We start from the raw sequence: 25,968 nt of genomic DNA on the forward strand, positions 1-25,968 counted from the left end.
GCTTCCGTGGGAAGATGCCAGAAGCTTCCCTCATTTCTGACAGATCCAGCTGGGTCCAAGATGGACTTACAGCTGGCCAAGATCAAGCCCAGCAGAGACAGTGGCAGAGCCCCAGAATAACAGATTAAAAAGGGGTGGAGGGGAAAACTGCACCATCTCAGCCAGAGAGAGGGGTGAGAACATGAGAGAAACAGCCCCACAGACACCAAGGTCAGTGGAGGGGCAGGAGGTCCTCCTAGCACTGGAGCAGAGATTCTCCTGCAGTCCCTGGTGCAGCCCATGGTGAGGCAGCTGTGCCACTGCAGCCTGTGGGGATCCATGGGGGAGCAGAGATCTCCCTGCAGGCTGTGAAGGACCCCATCCAGAGCACATGGATACCCCAAGGAGGCTGTGACCCACAACCTGTCCCAAGGGGACCCACGCTGGAGCTGTCTGTTCCTGAAGGACTGCACCCAGTGTAAGGGATCCATGCTGGAGCAGCCCATGAAGAACTGCATCCTATGGAAAGGACTCACAGTGGAGAAGTTCTGGAGAACTGTCTCCCAAGGGAAGGAACCACACTGGAGCAGGGAAAGAATGTGAGGAGTCCTTCCCCTAAGGAAAAAGGTGCAGCAGAGACAACATGTGATGAACTGACCACAGCTCCCATTCCTTGTCCCTCTGTGCTGCCGGAGGTAGAGCAAATTGGGAAAAAAATTTAAGCCCAGAAAGAAGGGAGGGGTGGGGGGAAGGTGTTTTAGGATTTAGACTTTATTTCTCATTATCCTACTCTGATTTGAGGAGACTTCAAAGGGAAATGATAAAATTGCACTCTAATTTCCTGAGGTTTACACCATAAGCTGACAAGGTTGAAAATTTCTACCCGATACTGTCACGTGACAGCAAGGCTAAAAGGAAGGAAAACATGGGCCACAGAGTTAAGACAAATGTAGTAAATTCTAAGATGAAAGACTTTGAGAAAGCTGTTTGTATTTGAAAATTTCATAAGGTTAATTTCTAAAAATATTTAAATAAAATCATTTATGCAAACACATTAACCCAGGAAAAGCCAAAACCAAAACAACAAACATTCAGTATGAAGATTTTTTTTTACAATAAAAATTCTTCTAGGAAGTATATTAAATATGACAAGAGGGGGAAAAAATAGCATCTCACAATGTATATTCAAGGGCATTACATTTTAGAACAATGTCTTAGCCATTTATAAATGATTCATGAAGAAATTAAATATGCTATTCCATAAGAGAATAATCTAATTTACAGTTTAGATGCAAGGCTTCACCATAACATCTCATACCCTTCACCGGGGTCTTTGCTTACCCAAGCTGAGTGACCTGTACTTACTCTCTTACCAGAGCATGGTGGTCCTCAAACACACAGGTAGTGTTCAGGTTTACTTTTTAAGGTTCAACAAAAAAGTATTACTAGAAAATATTCTTTTTTTTTTTTTTTAGTCACAATAAAAGCAAATTAAAAGCTAAAAGAAACAGATAAGTTGTATTTGCTGCTCTAAGATTGCGGGAATGGATTAACCTACACCTTGCCAAAAAACAAGTATCTAGCAAGTATCTAGCTGCTAGTTATGCCATTGTATTGTTAGTCATTTGCACAACTGGGAGGACACCACAATTCCAAATCACAGACTACAAACACAGTGCATCCTTTAAAGAAATTACATAATTTCTGTGAGAAAACAGCTGGGGGAAAAAAAATCATGACAACTATCCATCTCCATAGCTATCATATGTCTAAGAACTATTTGCCTTACAGAGCTCCAGTTTATCCAAAATACTGAATACAGCAATATCCCTAGCAATATCCCTAGTCTCCTTATGCATCAAGTACAAATCAGAGAAAAACACTGCCTCAAAACGCTCATTTTTAACCACAAAACAATGCCAGAAAACTCTTATTTGGACAGCAACACAGTTACCTGGTCTTGCAGTTAACGTATTTATTCTGCAGACAACAGTCACAAATACTTACTAAAAATACAGATATGTTTCCTAAAAGTAAAGTGAGGCTTCAAGATGACAAAGCTTTTGTAACAGTGCAGGGTGCAAATTCTCAGTATGAAGACATTCAGAAGATTTGTTGCTCAAAGAGGATCTTTTCGAACCCAGGTGGAGGTGTATGATAAAATTCACTGAACTGACAATCCAGAATGGCACTGTCATCAACTGCAGAAGAGAACCAAAAAGAAGGAATTAGAGAAGGAACACTAACAGTTTGATCCTCTTTTATACCATCTTAATAAACTGTAGACTGTGCTCAAACCACAAAGAATTTCTTCAATACGCCCATTACATATACACAATTAAAATAAATCTCTTCAATGAATTTGGTAAGGCCTTAAGCCAGGAGAGGAAACCATCTCTCTTTTCTGCTGTTTACTCAGTAATGGTTCCTCAATGAAGTCAATGAGAATGTCTAATTTCACTAGGAGTGTTAGCAGAGCTTCAGGCTATTGATTCCAAATCTTCCACTCCATTTCTCCAGAAATCTACAGACTAAGGCTGCTACCAGATAAACCTTGCAGAGATGTCACCTCTTCATGTGCATATTTTTCTGTTCCTAATTCTGTTGGAGTTTCACCTGTCTATAGTGGCTTTCTGGAGGTCCACAAGGTTTCACATGTCTGCAGCAGTGGTATCAAACCATCAGTTTTAGCATATGATCCAAAGAGAGCTTCTTTGACTGCTTCTTGAAATTGGAAGTTAATGTGGTTTTTTTACAGAACTTCTCCCTGGTTTTGACCCCCTGCATAATCTACCCACCTACAACAGTACTTTCAATGTAGAATATAAAAAAGAAGCTGGTGAGTATTTTCAGAGCAACACTTTTGTGTACTTCACTAGCAAACTGAAACACCCACCTAGTCAGAAAACAAGGTCTGTTTCAAAGACAGCTTCTGAGATGAAGCTGGCAGAACATCAACATTAGTTCAAACAAGAAAAGGTTCATCTCCATATTTTGGAACTTCTCTATCTCAGAGACAAGGCTGGAATTCTTCCCCCCTAGGCTTTGTGAAAACTCCTATCAGTGTGTTTGTACAGTTCTCTAGTACTTACACAGTGTTTATGTCTTGCTTCCATTAAAGCAAGACATAAACACTTGCTTATACAGTGTTTATGTCTTGCTGCCTGAGGTACAGCTGCTGTAGGGAATAACCTTTAAGTCCATTTTTTTGTTTTATCTTCTCAAGCTTGACACTGTGTTTGCCTGATCTATCACCTTCCTCTTAAAAAGATATCTGTAGTTCTAGTCTGAATAGAGTAAATGTTTGAGAAACTCTCTTCTGTATAGCCAAATCCTTCCACAGGATTAGAAGTTCACATTAAATTAAGGACTAGAAGTTTATACCAAGTAAGTAGAGTACAAAAACAACCTGCAGGCTTCAAGTTATAGCTACATGTAGGAGACATGATAATTATAATGAAATTATGCCCACTTGTGGAAGAAGACCCAAAGAGCCTGGCAATAAAAGGTCACTGCATTCTCCAGGCATGGAACTTCTTGAGTCAGAGAAAAAAGATTAACAGTAGGCTAACATGCCACCGAGTATTTTCTGAAAGCAACCTTCATTCTTCATGCTGTGTAAGACCCCTACCAGAAGACAGGAGGATGCAGCCACACAGTAACTCTGCTGCTGAGGAAGGTTTTGCACGAGGAGGTGCCGCCACAGCATTTTAGCGGCGCCATCACGTGGCTGAAGGACACATCACAGCCTGACCATGTAAAACCATTCCACCCTCAGGGCTTGGAAGCAAGTGATTCACCAGCTACATTCATAGACTTCAAAAACACTACAATCAACTGGTGTGTTTTCTTCCTGTTCATAAAATTCCGTATCAATCAAAATGTATCAAGATATAAATGGGAACATGCCTACAGTTCGTTAGGAACCCACCATGAATTAAAAATTATCCCTATCAAGCAGCTAAGGGTTATCCTTACAACCAAAATTATTTTGGCTACTATTTAAATGAGGCTCAGATAAACTGAAGATGGAGCTCCTGGAGCAGGTCCAGAGGATGGTGATGAAGATGATGAAGGGACTGGAGCACATCTCTCATGAGAAAAGGCTGAGGGAGCTGGGTCTGCACAGTCTCAATAGGAGATGACTGAGAAGGGACCTCACCAATATCTACGAGTATCTGAAGGGAGGGTGCCAAAAGGGTGGATCCAGGTACTGCTTGGTGGTGCAGAGCAATAGGACAAGCAGCAAAGAGCAGAAACTGCACAGGAAGTTCAAGAAAACACAAACAACCATTCTATTGCTATGGAACACTGGTGGCATTTATGAAGTATGGGAAATTAAAAGGCATAAATATCAAGCTTCACAGATAAATCAGATTAACCCACAAGTCTGCCATCTGCTTCATTTTTTTTACCTGGCAACTTTTAGACTGAGTGCAGCAGCTCCCCAGCTTGCTGGATGTGGACACTATAAGCAGTCAGTAAGCAGTGCTCTTTTTCCTATTAAGCAGCATTAAAAATGAGTCAAAAATATTCTTTTGTCATTTCCTAGGTTTAAATTTTCATGTAATTAATTGTTGTAGTTGCCAAGAATAGATGATTGATGTGTGTTACATTTAAGTCAGAAGAATACACAGCTCACAAAACAGAACTGGAATGAAAATATTTTCCATAATGTGAAACAGTTTGAAAATCTCTGACTTACCATAGACCACTGGATAGACAGTCCCCCTGATTCCTGAAGCTGGGCAATGCATGTTCTTGCCATTTAAATATACATTTAATTCTACATGGTCATATGTAATGCCCTACAAAGTACAGAAAATTAAAAAAAAAAAAGCATCAACAAATTTATACACATAATACTGCTACTTAGCTTTCTTAGCCATAGGCAGATTTTAATACCATTATGCAAACCCCAGCATCCTAGAAAATCTCACTTGACATATTCCTGCCAAGGACTAGAAGTTAATAAATGACCAGTAATAACATCTTTATTTTCAAATACTCAGGATTCCTTAATCCCCATTCCAACTGGGATGCAGCACAATACTGCATAATACACTCCACATCTTACTGAGTTAACAGAACAAATTTCCAAACTTCACCACGTTAAAGAAACACAAGATATTCAATGATTTTGAGTACGAGAAGGAGTATTGCAATCTTCTTGTTTGTATCTTCTCACTGAAATAACTTTAATAAATAATGATGCTAGGAACCAAGTTCATGCTTCCATACCTCCATATGGAAACCTCTCTCAGTTCATTTACTCTGCTGGCAGCAACAGACTGTGGTTTCACACACAACGCTATAAATATGCTGACCACAGGGCAGAAAGCAAACACTAACAAAATAGTAACTTACTTATCTGTCAGCTAAAGGACTTTCCTCACTGCTTTGGTATTGTCTGAGAGTGACAATTTGTGTGCTCATGCAGGACTTCAAAAATTTGTTTTCATGACAGAACAAAATAACTTGATACTTTGGAAATGAGGAAGTTAGCAGTAACACATCAGTTATATTTTTTGTGATTAGCTGAAGCTGTTCAGATCACACTAGTTCACTAAAGCCTGAAACAATCAGCAACCCTTCAAAAAACAATTTCAGAAGGGGATTAAAAGAACAGTATTGTATCTGAGGGTTAAGGGTGGAGATATCACCCCTAGCTGTTTGCAGCTTCTAAAGATGGCATTTCTAACCATGGCTATAGAGAGACAAGTTACCCAGTGTGAAAAAGTAGGGGGGATAAATGGTCTCAATTTCATTGCATTGCTCTCATGTATTTTTGAAAATACCTAAGAGGACATGGAGAAAATGACAGTACTAAAAAACCAACACTTTGAACAAAGTCACTTAAGGATGTTTTGAGAAACCTGAAATAGTAAGGTACAAAAAATTTTTTCTTAATCATTTTTCCAGTGAACATTACCCCCCTCCCCACTCTATATCCCCCACAAACTACAAAAGTTTGGCTAAAAATACAATTAATTTATCACCCAGGACCCATCTCTGCCCTGCTTTGTCCTTCTAATCATTAACCAGTTAGCTAAGGGTTCTTGAGTTCAGCTGGGCATGGTGCATAGACATGTAATGCATTCCAGCACATTATTTGTTCAGGCAGATCCCATCTCAAACAACATAAGATCCTCGTGATGGGAATTATCAGTCAGGTAGATACTGAAATAGAGCACCAGAAACTATTTCTCAAACTCTGGTCAAGTCCATCCCTCATTAGGAACCTATCAATACCAAGAATGAAGTCCATCCATGTCCAGGCTGCTGATTCATTCATAGATAACAGGAATTTATATCCCAGCACTTTCCAAACTGGGAGATGCAAACTGAACAATTTGACTTAAAACAGAGCTGTAAATAAGAGGCATTGAGGTGAGGAAGTAAGAAAGCCTTAAGAAACTCACCACCACATCGCCCTCCTGAGGCAGGCTGTTTGCTGGTAGCCTATTTTTCTCCTCATTGTTATAGTAGAGAGCTCCATCATTTCTTATCACCAGGCTGTGGACATCTCGACCAAGTGGAATTTGATTCAAGTTTGCTTTCTGGGTTGCAACTCCTATACCCCAAATCCCTAAAATGTGATATTAACACAGTAAGAAAAAAAAAACATGTTACTTTGAAGACTGACTGAAGCAGGATAGCATAAAGACTTTGTTTTTTAACTAATGCCATGATGGTACTACCAGTAAATATCTCCTGGAAATACCAGAACTATTGTGGGTTAGCTCTGGCAGCTAAGCACCATCCAGCCAGTCATTCTCTTCCCCCAGCCCACTCAGGCCCTCATGGAATGGAGGAAGAGAAAAGGAAGAGTAAAACCAAGAAAGCTTGTGGCTAAAGATAAAAATTGTTTAGTAAGTAAAGCAGAAGTGAAAGAGACAATAAGACAAAAGTGATGCAATGGCAATCACTCACCACCTCCCAGGGATAGACTGATGCCCAGCCAATTCCCAAGTAAAAGATGGCTAATCTCCCTAAATCCCCCTCCTCTCCCATTTATTCCTGAACAAGACAGGTGCTATGTGGTATGGAATATCTTGTTGGCTATTTTGGGTCATCCACCCGGTTCTGTCCCCTCACAAGCTCTTATGCAACCCTAATTGTATTCACTGGAGGGGCAGAGTGAGAAACAGACAAGGTTTTGATGCTGTGCAAGCCCTGCTCAGCAATTGCTAAAGTATTGGTGTGTTATCAGTATTGTTTTGTTATCAGTATTGCTTTGGTCACAAATCTAAAACAGACAACCACAGGGGCTGCTATGAAGATAATTAACCCCATCCTGACCAGACCCAGCACAAGTAGCCACAGGAGACTGAAGACAAACAGCATCTATCTTGAAAAAGAAGGATCTCTGAGAAAGAGAATTGTAACCACTCAGTTGAACTTTCACCCCCAGAAAAATATTGGATACAAACTCTGAGGCTGTATGTGGATAAAAAAATTAAATCCAACTAGCATGGATCTATAAACACCAAATTTTCTTTTTTCAGCTAGCTAGACTAGTCTTATGGAAAAAAAAGAAAGTGTTAATATTACAGACCTAGATTTGGTAATAATTTTGAAACTCATACAACACTGAAATAGTCAAATGATGAAAACATGATCTAGACAGTTACAGCAATATGAAGGCACAGTGGTTAGAAAACTATTCCAGGATTACTCATCAGTAGCACCCTGTCAAATCAAAAAAGATGACTCAAGTGGGGTTTGAGGTTTTGCATTGAATGCACAAGGTCAGATACTGCTCTGTATTACCATCAATTACTTGCATAACATGACAATGTGTTGATTAAACATGCTGCCAATCCCAGCCTGACAAGACTGCAAGCTCTTGAGAGGTTTAAAGTGATCCTGACTAACTAGTTAGAAATAAAGAAAGTGCATCTGTTTTTATTTAAATATGAAGAAGAGCAGGTAAGTAGGAACAGTAAGTGGCACAAATACAGTAGTGGCTTGGTAACCAGTTCACAGACCACTTGCTGAGTGTGAGTGTGCTCTACTGATGTGGAAAACTTCTGGATGTGTGGAATGTATAAAACAGATGAGGTAATCTACTGCTGCTGCAGCTGAAGCAGAACATCCATTTTAACCACTATACCTCAAGATAAATTAGGCTGACTAAAGATATTGTAGAAGAAACAACAAAACCAATCAAAAGTGTAAAAATTTTATCTATAAGGAGATAATGAAAAAAAACCCCAACAAACTGGGACTTTTTAGTCTAGAGAAGACTAAAATGAGGCAAATATGTAAGAAACTTATTTTCAAAAGATGAAACTGTAGAATAATTTATTCTAACAGCAAGAATGAAAAGGTAAGAGTGTGATTCGACTTCAAAAAACTTTACAATAATCACGGTGACCCCATAGGTAACCTCTAATTAACTGTGCAGGGATACTTCTGGAAATCTAAGATTTACTTTAAGTCTTCCACAGTTTTCCTGCCTTGGGGCACAGGAATAGAGGAAAAAAGGCTCACAGGAACCAGGAGAGTTTATCTCCCATGTTTCTCAAGTGTTAAGAACATGGATAGACTATCTGTCTGAATAATGACCATAGATGAACAACACCTGCAATGGATTCTTCCCAAAAAAAGGATAATAAAATTGCCAAGTTAAATTGGATATGGGCTTACATGTAGCTCAAAACTAACCAGCTAGCTGGACTGCAAGGTGTTGTGGGCAGATCTGTGTACATGCTGCCTGCACTCTGACCCATCTGAAGGCAAACAATTCTTATCCAAAATGTTTCAGCATCAAGCTCCAGCTGGTACATAAGGCCTGCCTCAGGACTAACACTTCCCCTCTTCTTCCCTCCCCACACACACTTCAGGAAAGCACAGCTTCATTTTCAGAGTGTCTGCTAGCAGTTTTTAAAAATACAGGCTGACTTTTCATGCCAGAATACAGGCAAGCCAGGAGTGCTCTCTGTAGTAGTGAAGCTGACCGTATTTGTAGGAGCAAATAAAGGAACAAGGTGCTGAAAGGCTCCTCTGGATAAGGCAGTGTCAGAGTAAGTGCTACACACTTGATCTGAAGAGCAAAGGGTAGCACAAGGAGTCTTACCCTTGCTTGGGTGAACAGTGCCTGCTAAGTGCAAATGAGGGTAGACAAATAGATACAAATATCACTGGATAAACTGCACTCCTTAAAAAGTACACCATAGCTACATAATACGTAAATACATAAGCATTTATTGAGGAAAAATAATTTCTAAAATATGCCACCTGAAAAACATGCCTATAACAGCATACAGAACAATGTGGGGGCTTAGTATCTGCACTCCTTTAGTAATACACTTACTATTATTTTTAATATTTTAGAGTCAGAATTAAAAAAGAAAAAAAAGAAATTTCCTTTCACACAGTAACTTATAAATCTCTCTAACGTTCACAAGTTCAAGGATGCAATTAGAAAGATGCATGTGCTGAGCCTTTGAGATACTGCCACCAGCAGGCAATGTAACATACCTCCCAAGTTTAAAGTTGTGTATTTTTTGCTGACTAACCTGTGGACTGGATTTTAAACTCGAAATAACTCTTGTTCTGATGCAAAGGTGCATTGGCTAAGCATCCTCCCGTGCCACATATTCTTCTGCCATTTTTAACAATGACGACATCTGTTCCTGCAAGTAGAAAAAAAGAAACCCACAGAACTTCAAAACATTTTTAGAAACCTGAAAGCAGCCCTCAAAAGCTCTAAATATTGAAACCAGGTTTTGTTACTTCTGCCCCAAGTAAAAGCTTTATTAGTCTGTGAGAAATATGATGATGGGCCGTGCTTTGAAGCAAGAGAAGGAAGGTTGTTTACAGGCTAGTTCATCTTTCCACTAGGGTTTATTTATTTAAAATCTATAAACTGATCTAATTTTCACCTCTCGGGCTTTATGGCACCATGCTGATTACCACCTTTGCTTTAGCCACATCAGAAGCATAACTTACAATTTAGTCAGAAAGGGTTCACTGTGAGACCAAAGCCCTGTACTCTGTTGTCTAACATCCGACATAAAGCATTCTGCAACAAGAAGGAAAAGCATATCGGGTAGAAATGATTGATGATGGAATTGCAAGGTGTTTAGTTAGTCTCTGAAATATTAGAAATGTGCCTGCCAATACAGAGAGGAAAACATTCTCTGATAAGCTTTCCTTCTCCATTGGACCACTTCATGGCCAAGCACATGGAATGCTGTGGCTAACAATTGTGTCCGAGCACTGGACCGTACCTATTCCTCCCCAGCTCTCTCCCGGCTCTGCTGCTGCTGGCCCAGATCCCCTCTGTCCTCAACAAAGCCCGGGCACGGTTCTGTGGACAGCTCATGCTAAGGGTAATCCTCAAAAGAGCAGCAGGATAAGACTCTGCACGGCCTGGCTCCTTCTCCATCTCCACTGCCGTAACTGGAGGTGGAGTCGCCGTCCCTGGAGATGTTTAAGGAAAGGCTGGTGTGGCATTGAGTGCCCTGGTCCGGCTGACGTGGTGGCGTTGGGGCACAGGTTGGACTCTTTGACCTCAGAACTCTTTTCCAACCTCACAGATTCCGCGGTTCTGCGAGCTCAGCCCCTCGGCTCTGAACCACCCGTGCCCACCCTGCCCACGGCAGCCCCCGCCGAGCAGCCTGCCGCCCTCGGCCTCCTCACACACTCACTGCACCCACCAGCTTCAGTTAAACACAAACTGCTTTAAAGCACTTCCAAACCAAGCTTCCTTGGTTTAAAAACCTGCCAATTCCTGCTAAAGAAGTAGCCCCAAGGCGACTTTCCCAGCGGTTACCCCCTGTGCCGCGCCCCGGAGCTGCGGCCCTGCCCGCCAGGGAGCCGCCCGGCGGCGGCAGCGGCCCTGGCCCGCTCACCCATGCGCTGCGTGTCCAGGTGCACGGCCGGCATCTCCTTGAGCGGGATGTGGCCGGCGCCGCCATCCCGGCACCAGGAGAAGCAGCAGAACACGGAGGCGGCCATGGCCGGCCGCACCCCCCGCACCGCGCAGGCGCAACGGCCGCCGCCACACGGCCCCCCCTCCGCCCCGCCGCGACATGGCCGGCGGGGAGCGCCGCGCTGAGCGCGGGCTAAAGTGAAATTAAATTAAATTAGGAAAAAAAAAAATTAAAAATCGGGCACGGTTTTTTATTGCGCCCCGTCGTCCCTCTGGAAATTAAAATCTAGGGGACAACGAGTGCAGCCCCTGCTGATCTTTTTTTTCCGCAGCTGTCGCCGTGGCGTGAGGCGACCGGCGCAGCCTCCTAAAGGACGTATTGTACGTATGTACATGCATATAAAGGATAATTAATGTATCTATGCATATATGCACATATAAAAAAAGAGGACACTGATTATGATGGGCAGGTGGTACGTATGGCGTCAACGAACCTCTCACGTGGGAAGGGACTCCTTCATGGAAATTTACTGCTCAGTTATTCCTGGCACCAAGTAAAAAGAACCCCGTTTATTTTATGTCCTTTTTTCATTTTTTCCCCTCTCCACCTTTCTCTTTTTTAATTTTTGGAAAACTCAGACGTGGCTCACCGAAATGAAAGGTTCACACACAACTGGGCCTGCAGGTGCACCTGTGAGTTGCACTCTCTCCTTCTTTTTCAGACCTCTGCCCTTCCATCTTTGAGTCTTAACCCCAAGTGTTTGAAGAAGTACACTTTGCTCCTAGAGTACTTCTTCATGTGCTCAAAACCTCTCCTAAATTTACTCAAATTCAACTGCCATGGGTGCTACACTGTGCTATCACTGCACTTACTATTTTGTTTTGCAAAGCACAGTTTGAGGCCAGCTTTGTGTCCCTCTCACAGAGGTAGAATACATACCACCTAATAAAAAAGCTGTAACATCACTTGTGGTCTTTGGGTTACACGAGCATTTCCATGTCTATTTCTGCATTCCTACAGTACCCACAGCATCCAGAGCAGGACCCACAAACTGGGCTCCAACAAACACAGTAAATATTGATAACATGGCTATAGAAGCTTACCTGTGCCCACTTCACATTTTTATTTATCTACAGAAAAATATCAAATAAATGTGCCATGAGCTGCTGACGTAGAATGTTTTGCAGATAGCAGGTAATTTGATTATTTTCATCTGAAGGCTTCTTTATCTCATTATTTCAATGTATTATTATGTGGCATTTCACCTAGAAGGCTCCCTTAACATTTTATTACAGTATAAAGTATGATGTAAGTAATGTAACCCATGTGGTACTATGTTATCTGTCTTGTGGGGGCCAGGGGGTTAATTCAGAAATCCTTGTTAAAATAAACTTTCATAGCCACAAATCTCTTACTGGTCTGGATGGGCTGTATCAGTCACACTTACCCCCTTTTACTTGAAACATGAGGTGAAGTGCTGTCTTTCTCAAAATCATGCGTAAAACCAATCTGATTTTAGGAGCAGCTCTAAAATGTTCTTCCTTTTTTTTTATTGGACTTACTGTTACAGCCCATAAACATTTGGGGTCAAAAGCTCACTTCCTTAAAATATGCCAAATGGGATTAGTCCTGAACTTCCAAGAAGTAAATATTAGGTGGAAACTGATGTTTATTTATTTCATATGGAGGGCATCAGGATTCTTACTGGTAGCTTGTTGTTCACAAATTTAGTCTCATTTAAGTCTCTGTGGGATTTTTATTGCCTGTGCGTTTGTTACAGTAAATGCTAAAAGATAAACATTAATATAGTTTTAAAAAGAAAAAAAAAGAAAAACAAAACTTAGCTAGAGATTTAAGCTCTAAATTACTTTCTTGAAGGATGAGGTGAACAGTTGCAGCAGGATAGCACTGTATTTGTAAATGTGCTTGTCAGGCTGTTTATAGAGTGCGTGAGCACCAAAAGCTTTACAGTGCACAAAGAACTGCCCCAAAGAAATGAAGATCTTGCCTTTAATATTTAGAAGTATAATTGCGCTTGGTAATCAAGGGTTAATTCAGCTTCTGCCTTACTTGAATGTTCATTTCTTTCACTTGGGGTGGCCAAGTATTTTGGACCCTCCCACACTGGATGCAAAATTATGCTCAGCATGCCTAGACATGTTTGCTGCTTTCAGTGTTTTAACTTTATTTCCTTGAACAGTAGCAGCAGAAACATTTTGTCTGGGAACCATGCTAGTAGAACACAACCACTCCCATCCATTTCACAAATGCAGACTTATTTGGAGGACCTGCTGAAGGAAAATGATGGTCATTTATTTGTTTCATTCTCTGGCTTAGAGCTTCATTCACAAAATACAACTGTCTCTCATTAGCCCTGCAAAGTACATCTACTGGCTTCAGACAAGTGTGTTTCAGAAAGGTTCCCTGATATGCCAAATTTGCAGGAGAGGGCAGCTCTCTCCCATTGTGGCAGCACACATTACAACAGTGTAATACATGACTAATCTGTTCTCAGAGAAATAATTCCTCTTTGTCCTGCAAGTAGAAACCAATCGGACTTGCTTCTCCGCTGCCACATGCTTTGTGGAGGCATTTACACCTGTGAAAACCAATGTAAAAAAGTAGTTATTATGTATGTTGGAATGGATTTAGTAATGTCTCCATGCAACTTGCACAGAAGTAAATGATGGTGCAGGACTGGAAAATCAAGGTTTGTTTATTGAAAGCAGTCCTTCCACTCCCAGGGTCAGGTCTGTGGTTTGGAAGATGATACAGACAAGGTCTCAGATGAAAAACAGGTTGTGCTTGTACTTTTGAAATCTTCACCATAATGTAGTTCTTGTGAGGATTAACTTTCTGTAGGAACGCCTCTGTTTTACACAGTTAATCTGACGCTTGCCAAATCATAGAAGAAATTACATATGGAAATTAATTTTGTTCCTTGTTGTTCTCTTTGTTTTGGAGGTCATTTCTCCTTTCCTCTTTATGCAATACAAGCAAAACCCACTGGAGCAGAGCTTTGATCTATAGGCAATCCCAAACCTCATTAAAACTGACAGGGACGCTGGCCATGCTTTGTTCAGGAAGGAGCAATTGAGTTCTTTTATGACATAAGATAGCTAAAAACGAGAAACTGCTGCCCAGGGCACAGGGGTGCATGGCCAAGTGGTGCTAAGATGAGCTAACTTGAATGAGCAAGCACTAATTTGGGGAAAGTGAGGGAGACTTTTCTAGGGACTGCTTGTGAGTGCAGCAGCAAGAGCACAGATTGGTTGCAGCTGTGTTTGCCTGTGTGCATGTCCGGGACCGGAAACACCACGCAAGAGCCAGCAGACAGTGGGAGAAGCAGTGGTGTATGGCCCTGAGAAAAAGCCAATGGACAGCTTCTTCTGGGCAAGCATCCTGGCTGGAGCAGCACACTTGGATTGCTGTACAGTTCTCCCTCCCATTTGCTTCCTCTGCGTGCAAGGAAATGGGACGTGGCTGTACATTCTTTGTAAATAAATAGGATTTCGCTAAGGAGCTGACTGAATTCATCATCGATTCCCCCCCACGTCCCTCTGCAGAAAAATCTGGCAAAGTGCTGAATATTAGTTAACTCTGTAGGTCAAAGTTCTGTATGCAGAACTACAGAGCTTTTCAGGGTCAGCAGAGACCCTGCAGATATCAAGGCAGACTCTGAAATTCAGACCTCAAAACAGCAGTTGATCATTTCAGTTGCTGATGATCCTTCATGGATTTTTAATGCCTGGTATTTCTACAATCCATATTAAAAGTAGCTTTTATGGAACAATAACAAGGAACTGCTTTCTCTGATCCCTTGTTTGGAATGTTTTATATAGTCCAGATGTATCTGTTGAAAAGAAATGTAGTTAGATATAATATAGTTGTGAAACATTTATACATTAGTAAGGTGTTTGATATGTGGAGCTGTTTTGAATAATTTATTTATTTGTGTTATCTTGCGGTAGCTTCTTATCAAGCTGCTCTAAGCTCTTGCAGATTCATGTCCATATTTAGGTACCCACAGTGACTACATTATCCACCTCAGATTGAGAGTATGCTTACCTCAGCACAGCTGAATAAGGGAGAGTCCTTCAAGAAGTCTCTGTCCTGAAGCTGGAGTGTATTCTGTGTGTCTGACACCTCTGTAATGGGACGTGAAGCCTTAGTGGGAAGGCAGGTTTGCAGCCAAGGATAAGACTGTAAAATGCCCTCAACTCACCTCTTTTCCTGGAGCTTCACCCCAGGAGACAATTAAAATCCAACAGGTCTTTGCTTCAGAGGTGCTTTACTGATGTGGAAAACAAATTTGGGAGGGAAAAAAATACTGCTTTTAACTCCAGCTATATTTATCAATCAGTTCTCCTCCAGCAAAGCACAGCGGGTGCCTGGAGCCTGGAATGAGCAGCTGGTGTGGCCGAGGGCAAGGCTGTGTTACTTTTGGCAGCAGTGCTGGCAATAGCTGGCTGGAAGCATTTGTGAAATTACGGCCTGTGGGGGCACTTCTGGTTTATGCTGACGTGTGTGCAGGCTGCCACCAAAACAGGCCCTCTCACTGGCTCATCCTGGCACTGGTGTTTGTTCGGCTGCACGATCAGCTGGCTGCCAAAATTGATCCTGCTGGAAATTTCTTTTATTTTTCTTTTTTTTTTCTCTCTTTCTTTTTTTTTTTTTTTTTTGTAAACTGGATTAGCTTTCAGCTCTGTTGGCAAGCTGATCTGGCTTAACATGTGGCTGCATGAGTGTCGTAGCCAGCAGAGAGGAGGCATCAGGAAAGCATGACTAAGGAAAGGGGAAAGGATGGAATGATGACTTTTGCCAGCAGCACAGTCTTGTCTTGGCTTAACCCCCCCCGAGAATCCGCCTGTCAGGGTAGAGTTACCTGTTACAACCTGAGTCACGTTAATGGCTTGCTGCCACTGGATGAGGAAAATCTTACTCCTCTTTTCCTCGCTCTTCTGACGTTAGACCTGGTGATTGTCTGATCTTGCATTGGGCTGATTTAACTTGTTGAATCAGCACAAAACTCACCTCAACAAAGAAAAGAGAATAGCTTTCTGCTGACTGAGTGGGTGGAATCAGCTCAGTAGAGCATCTGCAGAGGCTGGCAGAGCTGGGACAGACAAGAGGAGTAGTAGCTGTCAGCTCTGAGGTCGCTGACTGAACCACAACTCAGAGCTTCAGTCTCAGAAATTTCCTGGCATAGTGTTTATTAGAAGAGCCATGATCTGGGTTCTCTCTGAAGTTTAAAGATGACAGTAGATGAATGCCCTTTGTCTTACAAAAAATATGGTGCTTGTCTTGAAAATCTGGAAATTACCACTATTGTATAGTTCCTTCCAAATTTCTACCCCTGTATTTTCAACCCTCCCATAACTAAGTGGCATTTATCCTAACACCTCCTTTCAAGCTGCGCCTCTCCTTTGAGCCTAGATTTCCCTTGGCTTTGTTTATGTATTACTCCACAGATCTACAAATGTTCTTTTCCATCAGCCAGAGCTTTTCTCTGAAGCTTCCACAACTAGCCTTTGATGCTGTCCTGGGAAGACACTGTGCTCTTGGATGCAGGAATGCAAGCTCACAAACAAACTGCTACTGAAAGTGCTGCTATTGAAGCAGAGTTAAAAAGTATAGAAAGATGGACTTGTAAGTGTGCAAAATGGTTGTGTGTGACTCAGATAAGAAATAGAAGAGTGACCAAATTCTATTTGATTATGCTCAGGACAGCCATGAGACACTTAAGCAGGGTGCTGGCTAGGCAGTGTTTCTGTGCACCAAGCACAGAAACCCTGCTCTATGTTTGCCCAGAAGTTTATGCTTTCCTCTTTGACAGAAGAAATCAAAGGCAAGGAGGGACAAGAACATTTTCAAGTGGGCCTAATGAAGAGGCATTATCCCAGGTGGGCAGGCAACCACTCTTCCACCCATTCAGCTCCTTCTTCATCCATAAGGAGACCAGTCCAAAGAACAAATAGAAAATAAAACATACTCTAAAAATATATTGGGGGAAAATGTTATATGAAAATATATGAAAATAATGAGTGAGAAATCTAAAATGCCATGTTGTTGTTAATCTTTAACCATAAAATTACAGAGAAGATTAATAGGACCCAGAAATTTTTGATATAAAAGAGCTGTTGGGTAAGCGTAGACAAGGAGTACTCAGCAAATGTAAATGCACAAGCATTGGGATATCAGTTGTAAGCAGCTTAGGTGGCTGAGGGAAACTACCTGGAATTACTTGTTTTTAATAAACAGCAAACAAGATGCTGGACAATTAGAAACAAGCAGGATGTTGAAATACATCTGAAGGTCTCAGTTGCTTTTGTGCTGCAACTCTACCTGCTGGGGCTGTTCTCCAGTGGATAGTGGAAGAAATGCCTCAGTGTGTAAGCATTCTGAAAGGGATTTTCAAAAATGCTTGTCCCTGGTCAAACTGTTCCCATTGAGTTCAGCTGAGCAGGCAGGCCAGCTTGGGTGGGGCAGCAAGGAGAGAAGGTGAGGAGTACTTGACTGCAGTGAATTGGGGAAGCATAACCTTATAATTCAGTAACGTTATTGAATGGCGTTTAAGATCCAGATTCCTAAATAATGAGAAGAAATATGTCAGATGTGCAAGGGAGCTTCATTTGATAGAAATACAGTCCAATTTGTGATGTTCCTTGAGTGGATAGTCCTGGAGGTGAAGAGTCTCCCCTGTGCTGATGAGTGACAGGACTGCAGTGGGTGCAGAGTAGGGGAGAGGCAGAGTATGTACATTTGAGAACAGCTTTTGATGGAGTATTTCACAAAGTCTAGCTTGAAAATAAGTTCAGTTTACTTTGATGTGAGACCTGTTCTGTTAACTGAGAACTATCAGAACTGCAAAAGAGATACCCAGACAAAGGTCCTCTGACATCTCAGCACTTCCAGATTCAGTTTCAGTAACTAGAATGCTCTTTCAAGTGGATATGGGATCTCTTCTGCTCCATTTCCCTGGGACTAGTCAGTGTTTTGTGGAAAAGCTGTACTGGTTTTACAGGCCACGTTAAATCTCCAAGAGATTCACCAGCTGGAAACGGTATAACCAGTGTGTTCAAGCAAATAAGAATGAGTCACTCTCCTTTTATGAAGCACATAAGGCTATCTGTCTCAAATTATGTTTTCTTTTAATAAGTGCTTTCGGAAGGTGGCAGATCCCCAGCAGGATTGTCACCCAGCAGCGCCCCTCCTTAGGCTGTGCAACGTGCGCCTGTGAGCTGCAGGCTCAAGTGTAATTTAACAGAGTTAACAAACAACAGAAACCCGTATATATCTCGGCGGAGGCACAGGCTGCAGCCTCGGCCGTCGCCTTAGGCAAGCAGCATCCACCGCCGGCCCTCTCCCGGCAGCTCCGGAGGCCTTCCCGGCCACTCGCAGGCAAACGGAGGAAGGGAAGAGCCGCAGAAGCTCCTGCCCTGGGGCTGGATCGGCGGCCGCGGGCCAAGGTGGGTGGGACGGCGGGGCAGCAGCTCCCGGCCGGTCGCTCCGGCGGGCCGGGGCCGGGCGGCGGGGCGGGAGCGGCGGGCCCGGAAGGCGGGCGGCGGCCGGGGCGGGAGCGCGGCGAGCCGTGCGAGTGACCGAGGCGGCCGGGCCCCCGCCTGCCATGGTGAGTAGCGGGGCCCGGGGGCGGCAGGACGGGCGGGCGCGGCCGGGCCAGCGCAGGCCGCGGCTTTGTGAGAGGCGGCGGGGGACGCTGCGGCCGCGGCCGGAGCGCCGGTGGCGCGGGCAGCCGCCATCCCCGCTGTGCTTGGCGGGGCGCGGGCGGAGCGGCAGGGCCTCCCTGCCCCGGGCTGCGCTGCGCGGCAGAGCGCTGAGACCCCCGCGGAAACCAGGGCCGGCGGCTGGCTGCAGTGCCGTCATCTAGGGGCGATTCCCCGCTGGAATTGGAGAGGGGGCTGTAACCAGGAGCAGCAAGGGAACCTCTGCCAGGTCGAGGGACAATGGGGGTGAGCGCGGGGCCAGCGTTGGGGCAGCCCCTGCGCTCGACAGACCGGCCAGCCCTGGGGGTGAAACGGTGTTCATGGGGCTGTGAATGCACTGAGCGCAGATCGCTTATTTCTTCCGGCCTTCCTGCCTTTGGAGAGTCTGGACATGTTGCATCCGTCTGGTGCTCCTGGAAAAACCTTTAGCCATGAAATACCAGGTTTGAAGCATGGGCAATTTACCCAGGTCTTTTTGGCTGTCTGGATAGCAGCCTTCCAATAGCTGAAAGGGGTCTACAGGGAAGGCAGAGAGGGACTCTTCATCAGGAACTATAGTGACAGAACAAGGAGTGATGTGTACAAACTGAAAGAGGGGAAATTTTGTTTAGATATTGGGAAGAAATTCTTTACTGTGGGAGCAGTGACACTGGAACAGGTTGCCCAGGGAGGTTGTGGATGCCCCAGTCCTGGCAGTGTTCAAGGCCAGGTTGGGTAAGGCCTTTGGCAACGTGGTCTAGTGGTTGGTGTCCCTGCCCATGGCAGGGGGAGTTGGGACTAGATAATCTTCAAAGTCCTTTTCAGTTCCTTAACATTCTATGATCCTATGTTACCTACTGCTCATAGACATCAGGTGTTCCCCAATAAAATGTATACTATGACCCTCCATTAGATTGCAGCTTCTCTCAGTGCAGTGAACAGGGTTAAGATCATAGCTGCTGGAAGGAGGATCTTCCATCTCCCTTCCCCTCTATGTGTGACTCTTTATAGGGCTGATTCAACACACCATTCTGACAGAAGGCTGGTGAAATTGCTCATAGGGGTCCTAACACAGACCAGGGTCCTTGCCAAGGAAGGGAGATGTGACCTCTCCTGACTAGCTCAACTGCTTGTAGAAATGTAGCTTCACTTAGTCAAGTCTCATTTAGAACAGTTACATGCCATTGCAGGAAACTTTTAATTCAGGGGTTATTTTTTTGGTTGTTTTGAAGCCTGGTGAAATTCTGGTTTCACTTTCAGCATGCTGCTGGCTGATAAACCCAACTTCTGTGCTGAGAAGGATGCTAAATGAATTTTTGTCTGGAGTGTGGTTGTTTTTGCTTTTATGGTTTGATGTTGCTTGTCATTCTTCTTCCTAATGATAAAACTGTGCAAGTTGCTATTTCTGATGGGTGACATCTGTTGGGTTTGTACCCAGAGATGCTTTTGGTCCGTGTGCTACGAGTGGGGAATTCCAGGGCCACCCAAACCCGGGTCAGACGTTACACAGAGAAATTCCCAGTGGAAAAGTTGAAATCATCACACAAATACCAGGTTGCTAAGGGATGTTTCAATCCACAGACAATTTACTGTCTGAAATTAAAGAAGACAGAAGTTAATCTGTCCAACCAGTCGTACAGGTCTTCAGTATTTTTGGTTTGGCATTTCTGGTGTTGTAAGAGGGGGAGGGGGGGAAGTTTGTAGACCTGGCCATTTATTTTTTAAAAATCCAGTGTTTTTAATGATGTTGTATAAAGGTTTTGAAATGGTTAGATTTATGAAGCATAATTATGTAATTCAGTAAGTGGGGTTGAAATGCAACAGGACAGTTTTAGTTGGATCATGAAGACTTTTTGTGTATTTTTTTGTATTTTTAGGAGTGTGAAAATCTTCAGTGTTTGTCCTGCAATTTTGATGGAAAGTCTTACAGTAAGCATTTTCTGCATTGGTTTGCAGTTCTTGCTGTCAGGCATGCAAAGTTGCTTTTCCAGCTCCCTAACTGGGAAGTAAAAACTTCCCTGGTAAAGGAGATGGACCAGAGCAAATATTTTCTGCCCTGTGCATTTCCATTTACTAAGAGATGGAAAACTGTCATTTTAGTTTTGTAGTTATTATCCTCCTAGCACATGAGCAGAACTGATCTTGTGTTGCTACTGTGGCTAAAAGCTATGAGTACAAGCTGGAAAGAGAGAGCTGCTCACAAAAAGGAAGATTCATGAGTGGAGGGATGAAATTACCATCTTCCTGTCATCCCATTATTTTTACCACTAGGAAAAAGATGGAAGAGAAACGTTGCTTTGAGAGCGTGAGAGGTGCTTCAAAACTACATTCTCCTCACAGAAAATGAGGTTTCTGAATGGGATCTGTGGGCTTACAGGAAACCCATTAGTTAGAGTTATTAGACCTTTTCTCTAGGACTTTTTCCTCAGTTGTAGTGGTGGCTTCTTCTGCCTCCTGACTTTAGTTCTGAGTAAAAAAGCTGGCAACTTTTCCAAAGTCTCTTTTTTCCAGCAAGCACAGAAAATATGTGGAGGGGCATAAGCACATAAGCATGGTTGTCTCAAGCATTCTGACTGTCGTGCTGTCACAGGAAAGTTGGGATTGGGAGGAGGGTCCTGCTGAGGCAGGGAAGAGCTGTTGTGAGCCAGCTTCCCTTTCATTGCTGGGCTTGTTAGTCATCCTGGAGGCTCATGGTTAGTGTGCCTGCAGCAAGAGAAAGGGCCAAGTCCTGGGCACCTCACTAAAGGGGGGTCCCAGAGCACCACAGGCCCCCAGCCCCCCCACTCATTTCCCGAAGGGCTCTAAGGGCTCACTGTGCATGTGCCAGCAGCAGCAAATGGCACAAAAAATGAAGGGATGTGCCCTAGGGAAACTGTAAAAGGGAGGGATTGGTCCCAGGCTTTTGTTGATCCCAGATCTGGACCGTACAAAGTGGCAGGACCAATGCAGGATCTAAGGACTGGTTGTCTTTTTCCTTCACTTTCTCCATTTTCCCTCTTTACTCTCTCCTCTCTTATTCTATCCCAGCATTTGGACTTTACCCCTTGCTCTGTGCTGAAGTTTGCTGGGAGAGTCAGGAGCTTGGTAAAGTTCATTGTAAAAGTCAAGAGCTTGTCAGCCAACACTTCTACAACTAAATAGCAGGATGGCTGTGGGAGTTAAGGTGGCTATATAGTAAAGGATAAGAGTTCCCTGACACTGGGCTGCTGTCTTTATTCAGCCCACTGAGACGTTCTACTGAATTTTCAGGTTGTGACAATCCCTCCTCCTCACTTGGAAAGCATGGGAGGTTTGCTTACACTTCCCAGGAATAGCTTTTACTGTGAAGTCTTACTGGTCCTTTTGTGAAGGAAAGTGAGGACTGACCTCTCTTTTCTTCCTGATAGTAAACTTTGCTTTCCTTGGGTCAGTAGTATTGTTTTTATTACTCTTCTTGTCTCCTATGCAGCGTGGATCTTCCCTTGCAGCTCTGTTCTTGGCTCCCATGTTTTCCACTTCATATTTCTTTGGGGGGACAGAAACCTTAGAAATTACATAAAAACTAATTAAGAGCTCATTCACATGCCTTGATGTCACAGCAGTACGTGAAGTACTTTGATGCACTTTTCTGTGATGTCTTTCAATTTATAAGAGGAATTTTATTACATATATATGAATAAATGTTGTATAATACGGAAGGAATTTATGCAAGGGAAGCATCTTTCTAATTATAGCTCAAAACAAAGTGTATGAGAGCTTTGGATCATACAGACTATCACCTACTTTGGTCTTTATTGTCTACTTGTTTTCTTAGAGCATGCTGTAAGTTACAAGGTGTCTGCATCTGAGAACTTGGCTTTAGTTAGAGATGGGGGGAGGGCAGTGCGCTGGATCCTTTCACTGAGACTTTCCAGTAGGAAGGATTACATGATAAATATTCTTCCTGTAGGTTCTCTCCACAGAAAGAAATTACTGGGGTACGAATGCTGTGAGAATGGAATTGGAAATAGAGATTGCAGATGAGCAAAAATGTTTCACAGTTTTGTTTCATGATGAATTATCAAGGATTATGGGCGGCTGTTATTTGAAGTTATTTGAAGTATTTTGACTTGGTGCTGAATGGCTCAATAGTAGCACATTCAGTTGGTTATTTAAAAATACTGCAGGAGCAAGAGAAAAGGTAATTCTTAAAGTGAGTGGTGACTCTCCTTTGGCCTTGCAAGTAGAGCAAAAAGACACATTATGTATTCTGTAGCAGAAGAAACACTGCAACAGGGCTCTTTCAGTCACTTTTAGTATTGTCTACAGTACCAGTGCGAGGGGTTGAAACTGGAAGCTTTGGATAAGTGGAGCAAGTAGAAAGCAATCAAATCTTAGCAGACTATATTGGTTGTGTATCTTCTGTGCAAATCCCATTTCTGTGTATTGCATCAGCAAGGATGCACTGTTACTGTGAGTACATGAGGTATGTTCTTTAAGAATCCTTGGTGGGATTGGCAAGTGTTCTTTTCCAGCATTTCTAGTTGAGAGTCCAAAAAATGGTTCTGCCTGAGCATTGCACCATTCTTGTGCCTGCCATTTGCTGGCCAGGTACCACAGCTAAGGGGGACTGGCTGCAAAACCACAGCTGAGGCTCTGTCTTAAGGATTCTGGAGGAAAAAATACATCCTTTTCTCACTGAAACGTGTCTCAGATGGAAATTGTTTTTTGTATGGTCTCCTTGAGGGAGAAATAAGTTTTTTAAGTTCTGTTACTATCTTTTTTCTCTTTCCTAGGACATGATGGAGCTCTTAGAGGAAGATCTGACCTGTCCCATTTGCTGTAGCCTGTTTGACGATCCTCGTGTCCTGCCATGTTCACACAATTTCTGCAGAAAGTGTCTGGAAGGAATTCTTGAGGGAAATGTGCGGAATGTGCTTTGGAGGCCATCCCCTTTCAAGTGCCCCACATGCAGAAAGGAGACTCCTGTCACTGGAGTCAACAGCTTGCAGGTCAACTATTCCCTGAAAGGTATCGTGGAGAAGTACAACAAAATCAAAGTAACTCCAAAAATGCCTGTGTGCAAAGTGCACAGCGGGCAACCCCTTAACATTTTTTGCAGGACAGACATGCAGCTGATCTGTGGGGTTTGTGCCACCCGTGGTGACCACACAAAGCATGTTTTCTGTTCCATTGAAGAAGCTTATTCCCAGGAGAAGCGGGCTTTTGAAACCTTGTTTCAGGGCTTTGAAACTTGGCGTTGTGGAGATGCCCTCTCACGGCTGGATACCTTAGAGACCAGCAAGAGGAAAGCTCTGCAGATGCTGACGAAAGATTCTGACAAAGTGAAGGAGTTTTTTGAGAAGCTGCAGCACACGCTGGAGCAGAAGCGAAATGAGATTCTGTCTGACTTTGAGACCATGAAGCTTGCGGTGATGCAGGCCTACGATCCGGAAATCAATAAACTGAACACCATTCTGCAAGAGCAGCGGATGGCTTTTAACATTGCAGAGGCCTTCAAAGATGTGTCCGAACCCATTATATTTCTGCAGCAGATGCAGGAGTTCAGGGAAAAAATCAAGGTGCTCAAAGAAACCCCTTTACCTTGTTCCACTGTGGACATCAGTCCCACAATGAAGAGCTTTGATACCAGCCAGTGGAATGGAATAAAGCTTGTTGATGTGGACAAACTTTCCTTGCCTCAGGAAAGCAACACTTTCAAATTCAAGATTCCCTCAGTCTTTTCACGCAGATTTATAGTGAACTCTCTTATTTTCTTGCTCATTCTTGCTGTCACCAGAATGTCCTTTGTGGAGTCAGTCATTGACAATCTCCAGTGCTGGAAATCTCAGTTCCTTACAATTTGCTTGTCCTATTTGGCAGATACCGTGGAGATAGCAGATCATGCAGTCTTTTACTGGGAACAGATGACAGATGGAGCTTCACTGTTAAGAGAAAAGTGTAAAAACTATACGTTGGTTGTACTGGATAACGTCGCACAGTTTGTGTGCAAATATAAACTGTTGTGAAGTGTCTGCTGGAATATAAGAATTAAGAGAGATCTGGGGGAGAAAACATGGAACTTAAATTAATTGGTCTTTTCAGACTTCCAATGAACACATTCTAAGATTCAAAATTATTCCAAAACATTCATAATGTTCACAATAGTTTGAGTACTGCTAAACCAGAAAATGTAATGGAGCTTTGAAAAACATTTTGTGGATTCTTCTTTCAGTGGTGATTATGGGAATTTTACTCACTGTAAATCATTTTCCTTACCAAAATATAGGGCCAAACTGTATCTTTAGTTTGATGTTAATGTAATTGTAGAATAAGGTAAAAGATTGTAGTTTTAAAAAAATTCTAACTGGGAGATTGTTTGGAAAGAGAAAAAAGAGTTGTAACTGAGGTGAGCACTGTGCTGACAGGTTTGCTGAGGACTGCCCTTCCACTGCAAAATGCAGCATGCATCATTGATATTCTGGAACCAGCTTCTATCTGACAATGTTACTTCTCTCTGAAATAGCTATATGTTTTGGTTTGGTTTTGTGGGGTATCTTTTTGTATAACCAAATATTGTAATTACCCTGTGCATTCAGATTACATGTTCTATACAAAAATGTATCTTCAGGGCAAGCATAAATTCTAGAGGTAATGATAAGACCAAGCTACAGGATAGTATGTGCTTTGCAGATAGTTCATACTTTGCAGTTTACTTTCCCAACATCAAATTGTTGGGGTAGCTGGGCTGTTTTGTTAGATCCATGTTTCTCTGAAGCCACACTTTCTCAAAAACTGGCCTTAACATAAAGAACTTAGTGCAGTGAAAGGCACGCAGGGGTCTGCCACAGGAAGGCAGCCTGGGCTCTAGCCCTGCAGAGGTGGCGAGTAAAACAGCTGCTCTCCTGTCCCTCTCTGCCTCTCCAGATTGCAATTCCAAAAGCCAGGAAAAATGACTAGATGATTCCTGGAACAGGTTGTGTGATGCAGCAGGTGTATGGATGTTGGTGGTGTTTGAAGAACCTTGTATAGGTTCTTGTGCTGTTGCTGTGTTTTTGTGTATCTCGTTTGAGGAGCTAATTGAATTTTCTGGTTGTGTTGACTTGGCCTTAGATACAGTGATTTAAAGGGAACCTTAAGCTTGAGTTCTCTGAAGTGCCCTTCTTCCAGAGCATATGGTACTGAAATGTCTTGCCTGAAGCACATTTAACCTCTTTTTGCAGTGGTTGTGTGAACAGCAGTGTATGGAATGAAAACGTTGAACTGACATTTCTAGAAAACAAATACAATGTGTGCCATCCTTCAGGAATATTCGTTGGCCTCTCTCAAGGTTTCATAAATTGTGACAGTCAATTCACTGTATTCTGGTAGTCCTTGCAAGCTGTTAATTTCAAAAATAAAACATTAAATTCCAAGAATTCAAAGTCTCCAAGCAACCAAACCCA

General features: G+C 43.0%; 2 protein-coding genes across 3 annotated transcripts; one reads left to right on the forward strand and one right to left on the reverse strand.

The window, feature by feature from the left end:
• Positions 1 to 944: 944 nt before the first annotated feature.
• Positions 945 to 10,999, reverse strand: SPRYD7 (SPRY domain containing 7). Its single transcript, XM_054654551.2, has 5 exons — positions 10,842 to 10,999; positions 9,504 to 9,620; positions 6,402 to 6,568; positions 4,685 to 4,787; positions 945 to 2,180 (listed from the first exon to the last, which is right to left on the reverse strand). Exons 1-5 carry the CDS (start codon positions 10,945 to 10,947, stop codon positions 2,083 to 2,085), a joined length of 591 nt encoding a protein of 196 aa, XP_054510526.1. The 5' UTR covers positions 10,948 to 10,999; the 3' UTR covers positions 945 to 2,082.
• Positions 11,000 to 18,023: 7,024 nt separating this feature from the next.
• Positions 18,024 to 25,941, forward strand: TRIM13 (tripartite motif containing 13). Of its 2 annotated transcripts, none has more exons than XM_054654452.2 (2): positions 18,024 to 18,331; positions 23,320 to 25,941. In XM_054654452.2, the coding sequence occupies exon 2, from the start codon at positions 23,323 to 23,325 to the stop codon at positions 24,550 to 24,552; it is 1,230 nt and encodes a 409-aa protein (XP_054510427.2). In that variant the 5' UTR covers positions 18,024 to 18,331; positions 23,320 to 23,322; the 3' UTR covers positions 24,553 to 25,941. The 2 variants fall into 2 exon arrangements, with proteins under 2 accessions (XP_054510427.2, XP_054510426.2); XM_054654451.2 differs by lacking the exon at positions 18,024 to 18,331 and adding an exon at positions 18,359 to 18,492.
• The last annotated feature ends 27 nt before the right edge of the window (positions 25,942 to 25,968 follow it).

The sequence above is a fragment of the Agelaius phoeniceus genome, chromosome 2 (genome assembly GCF_051311805.1).
Source record: "Agelaius phoeniceus isolate bAgePho1 chromosome 2, bAgePho1.hap1, whole genome shotgun sequence".
In the NCBI taxonomy this organism is placed as follows: domain Eukaryota; kingdom Metazoa; phylum Chordata; class Aves; order Passeriformes; family Icteridae; genus Agelaius; species Agelaius phoeniceus.

What these genes read in the sequence shown, in the direction of transcription:
- SPRYD7 (XM_054654551.2), bottom strand. Translation starts at nt 10,947, where the DNA reads ATGGCCGCCTCCGTGTTCTGCTGCTTCTCCTGGTGCCGGGATGGCGGC. An exon ending in CCTGGACACGCAGCGCATGG is followed by an intron (nt 9,621 to 10,841) that starts GTGAGCGGGCCA and finishes TTCTACTTGCAG; the next exon opens with GAACAGATGTCGTCATTGTT. An exon ending in CTCAGGAGGGCGATGTGGTG is followed by an intron (nt 4,788 to 6,401) that starts GTGAGTTTCTTA and finishes TGTACTTTGTAG; the next exon opens with GGCATTACATATGACCATGT.